This window comes from Eimeria maxima, genomic scaffold, assembly GCF_000499605.1.
Source record: "Eimeria maxima Weybridge genomic scaffold, Emw_scaff1543, whole genome shotgun sequence".
In the NCBI taxonomy this organism is placed as follows: Eukaryota; Apicomplexa; class Conoidasida; order Eucoccidiorida; family Eimeriidae; genus Eimeria; species Eimeria maxima.
In genome coordinates this window covers 5,018-7,874 of record NW_013564485.1, presented here as the reverse complement: position 1 = coordinate 7,874, position 2,857 = coordinate 5,018, and the positions used below count along the sequence as shown (strand labels likewise).

General features: G+C 47.0%; 1 protein-coding gene across 1 annotated transcript; it reads right to left on the bottom strand.

The window, feature by feature from the left end:
• Positions 1-924: 924 nt before the first annotated feature.
• On the bottom strand, positions 925-2,424 carry EMWEY_00053630 (hypothetical protein; the record flags this gene model as incomplete). The annotated part of the gene is made up of 1 exon (XM_013480043.1): positions 925-2,424. The coding sequence occupies one exon, from the start codon at positions 2,422-2,424 to the stop codon at positions 925-927; it is 1,500 nt and encodes a 499-aa protein (XP_013335497.1).
• Positions 2,425-2,857: the final 433 nt, after the last annotated feature.

Sequence of the window (2,857 nt, the reverse complement as noted above, 5' to 3'; positions counted from 1 at the left end):
TATATATATATATATATATATATATATATGACACGTATACATACTATATATATTATATATAGATATAATATTATTATATATAATTAATTAATTAATTAATTAATTAATTAATTAATTAATTAATTAATTAATAATAGTACCTGCATCCAAAGGAAGAAAGATGTAATTGATTAGAATAATTATTAATAAATAAATTGTCTCCTTTATTAGCTGCATATACACCTGAATGTGTCTCCTTTTTATTTATTATATAACGGCATAAAAGGAGACAGTCTCCTTCTGCCTTACGTAGTGTATATACACCACGACTTAGTATTTCTTCCTGTATATACATATATATACACATATAAATAAATATATTAATATATGCATGCATGCAGATGCATGCAGATGCATGCAGATGCAAGCACATGCATGCACATGCACATGCAGATGCATGCATATTTGCATGCATGCAGATGATGTCTGCTGCTGCAAGAAGTGCTGCAAGGAGAGGCAAACAAGGGGTGCAACCAGCAGCAGCAACAACAGCAGCAACCACAACAACAGCAGCAGCAACACCAGCAGCAGCAGCAACAGCAACGGCAACAGCAGCAGCAACAGCAGCAGCAGCAGCAACAGCAGCAGCAGCAGCGGGAATTGGTTACCCTTTCCATGGCTGTATTTTCTTGTAATTCAAGTAAAGTGTGCAGCTGCTGACGACGATGCAGCAACTTTTGCTGTTAACAGCAGCAGCAGCAGCAGCAGCAGCAGCAGCAGCAAAGACACACAACAAAGGAGACAATAAAGGAGACAGTAAAAGGAGACAGATAAAGAGAATAGGACACAGCAGCAAACATAAAGGAGACGGCAACAAGTGCTAAGAAGGCAGAAGCAGCAACAGCAGCAACAGCAGCAGCAGCAGCAGCAGCAAGAGGAGACACATTATACCTCTAGTGCAGCATTAAGTGTCTCCTTTTCTTTTCTATTTGTTTTCTCTATTGCTAATCTTTTTGCTGTCTTATTTAGTGTCTCTTTTGTCTCCTCTTGCTGCTGCTGCTGCTGCACAAGCTGCTGCTGCAGCTGCTCAAGTTGCTGCTGCAGCAGCTGCTGCTGATTATGCAGCTCAGCTACTTCCTGCTCATGAGCAGCCTCACTAGCTGCTTGCTGCTGCTGCTGCTGCTCTTGCTGCTGCTGCTGTTGCTGCTGTTGTTGTTGCTGCTGCTGTTGTGCTTCTTCAACTTGTGCCCGAAGAGAGTCAGCCAGTTGCTGCTGCTGCTGCAGTTGCTGCTGCTGCTGCTGCAGTTGCTGCTGCTGCTGCTGCAGTTGCTGCTGCAGGGCCTCAATTGCTGCTTCTCTCTCGGCTGTCTCTTTGCGGTGTCTCTGCACTGTCTCCTCTAGTGTCTCCTTCAGGTCTGCTGCTGCTGCTGTTGCTGCTGCTGCTGTCTGTTGTGCTGCTGTCCCTGCTTCCTCCTGCTGCTGTTTCTCCTCCTTTGTCTGCTGCAGCTGCTGCTTTACCTGCTGCAGCTGCTCAAGTGTCTCCTCACATTGTCTCCTTTCTGTAGCAAGCTGCTGCTGCAGCTGCTGCAGCTCAGTGTCTTGCTGCTGCTGTCGAAGCTTTGCTTCCTGCTGCAGTGTCTCCATCTCTTCTCGCTGCTCCTGCTGCTGCTGCAACTGCAGCTGGAGCTGTTCTTGCTGCTCCTGTTGCTGCTGCAGCTGCTGCTGCACTTGCTGCTGCTGCTCTAACTGTTCGTTGAGCAGCTGCTGCTGCTGTTCCAGTTGCTGCAGCTCCTGCTGCTTCTGCCCTATTTGCTGCAGCAGATCGTTGTTCTGTTGCTCTAGCTGCTGCAGTTGCTGCTGCAGCTGCTGCAGCTGCTCCGTCTGTGTGTCGACCTGCTGCTGCAGTGTCTCCTTTGCAGCAGCAGCAGCAGCACATTGTGCATGCAGCTCCTTAATTGTCTCCTCCTTCCCCTCTAACTCTTCCTTTATTCTTTTTGTCTCCTGTGTCTTTGCTGCAGCATCTGCAGCAGCTTGCTGCCTTGCATGCGCTTCTGTTTGTCTTTGTGATTCTGCTGCAGCAGCAGCAGCAGCAGCTGCTGCTGCTGCTTCTTCTGCCTCCTTAATACGCTGCTGCAGCTCATGATGCATTTGCTGCTGCTGCTCCTCCTTCTTTGCCTCTTCTTCTTTTGCTGCTGCAAGGGCCTCCCTCAGTGTCTGCACCTCTTCTTCCCGCTGCTGCAGCTGCTGCTGCAGCTCCTGGTGCTGCTGCTGCTGCTTCTCCTGCTGCTGCTGCTTGTCCTGCTGCTTCTGCTGCTGCTGCTGCTGGTGCTGAGCGTTTCCTGCTGCTAGCTCTACAGCTAAGCTGTCGTGTCTCTCCACTGATGGCGGGGTAGCAGCAGCAGCAGCAGCAGCAGCAGCAGCAGCAGCAGACATGCGGCTATGCATACTACCTAATGCCCTAAATTGCTGCTTAAGGAGACAGTTTGTCTCCGTCTTGGAGAAAGGAGACACATTGCTGCTGCTGATGGTCATGCTGCTAAATGGATGAAGAGACACAGGAGCAGCAGCAGCAGCAGCAGCAGCAGCAGGACGATCCTGCTGCAGTACACGGACTGCTTCTCTTAATCCCTTTATTACTTCCTCCTGCTGCATGCAGCAACTTTGCTGCCGCTGCAGCTGCAGCAGCAACCCCACACAGCAGCAGCAAATATATTTATTTATCTATTTTATTTATTTATTTATTTAATTTAATTAATTAATTAATTAGTCAATTAATTAATTAATTTATTTATTTATTTATTTACTTATTAATAAATAAATAAATAAGAGGGCCTACTTCTTTTGTCTTCTCCTCTAACTCACGATGTAATTCTTCTGC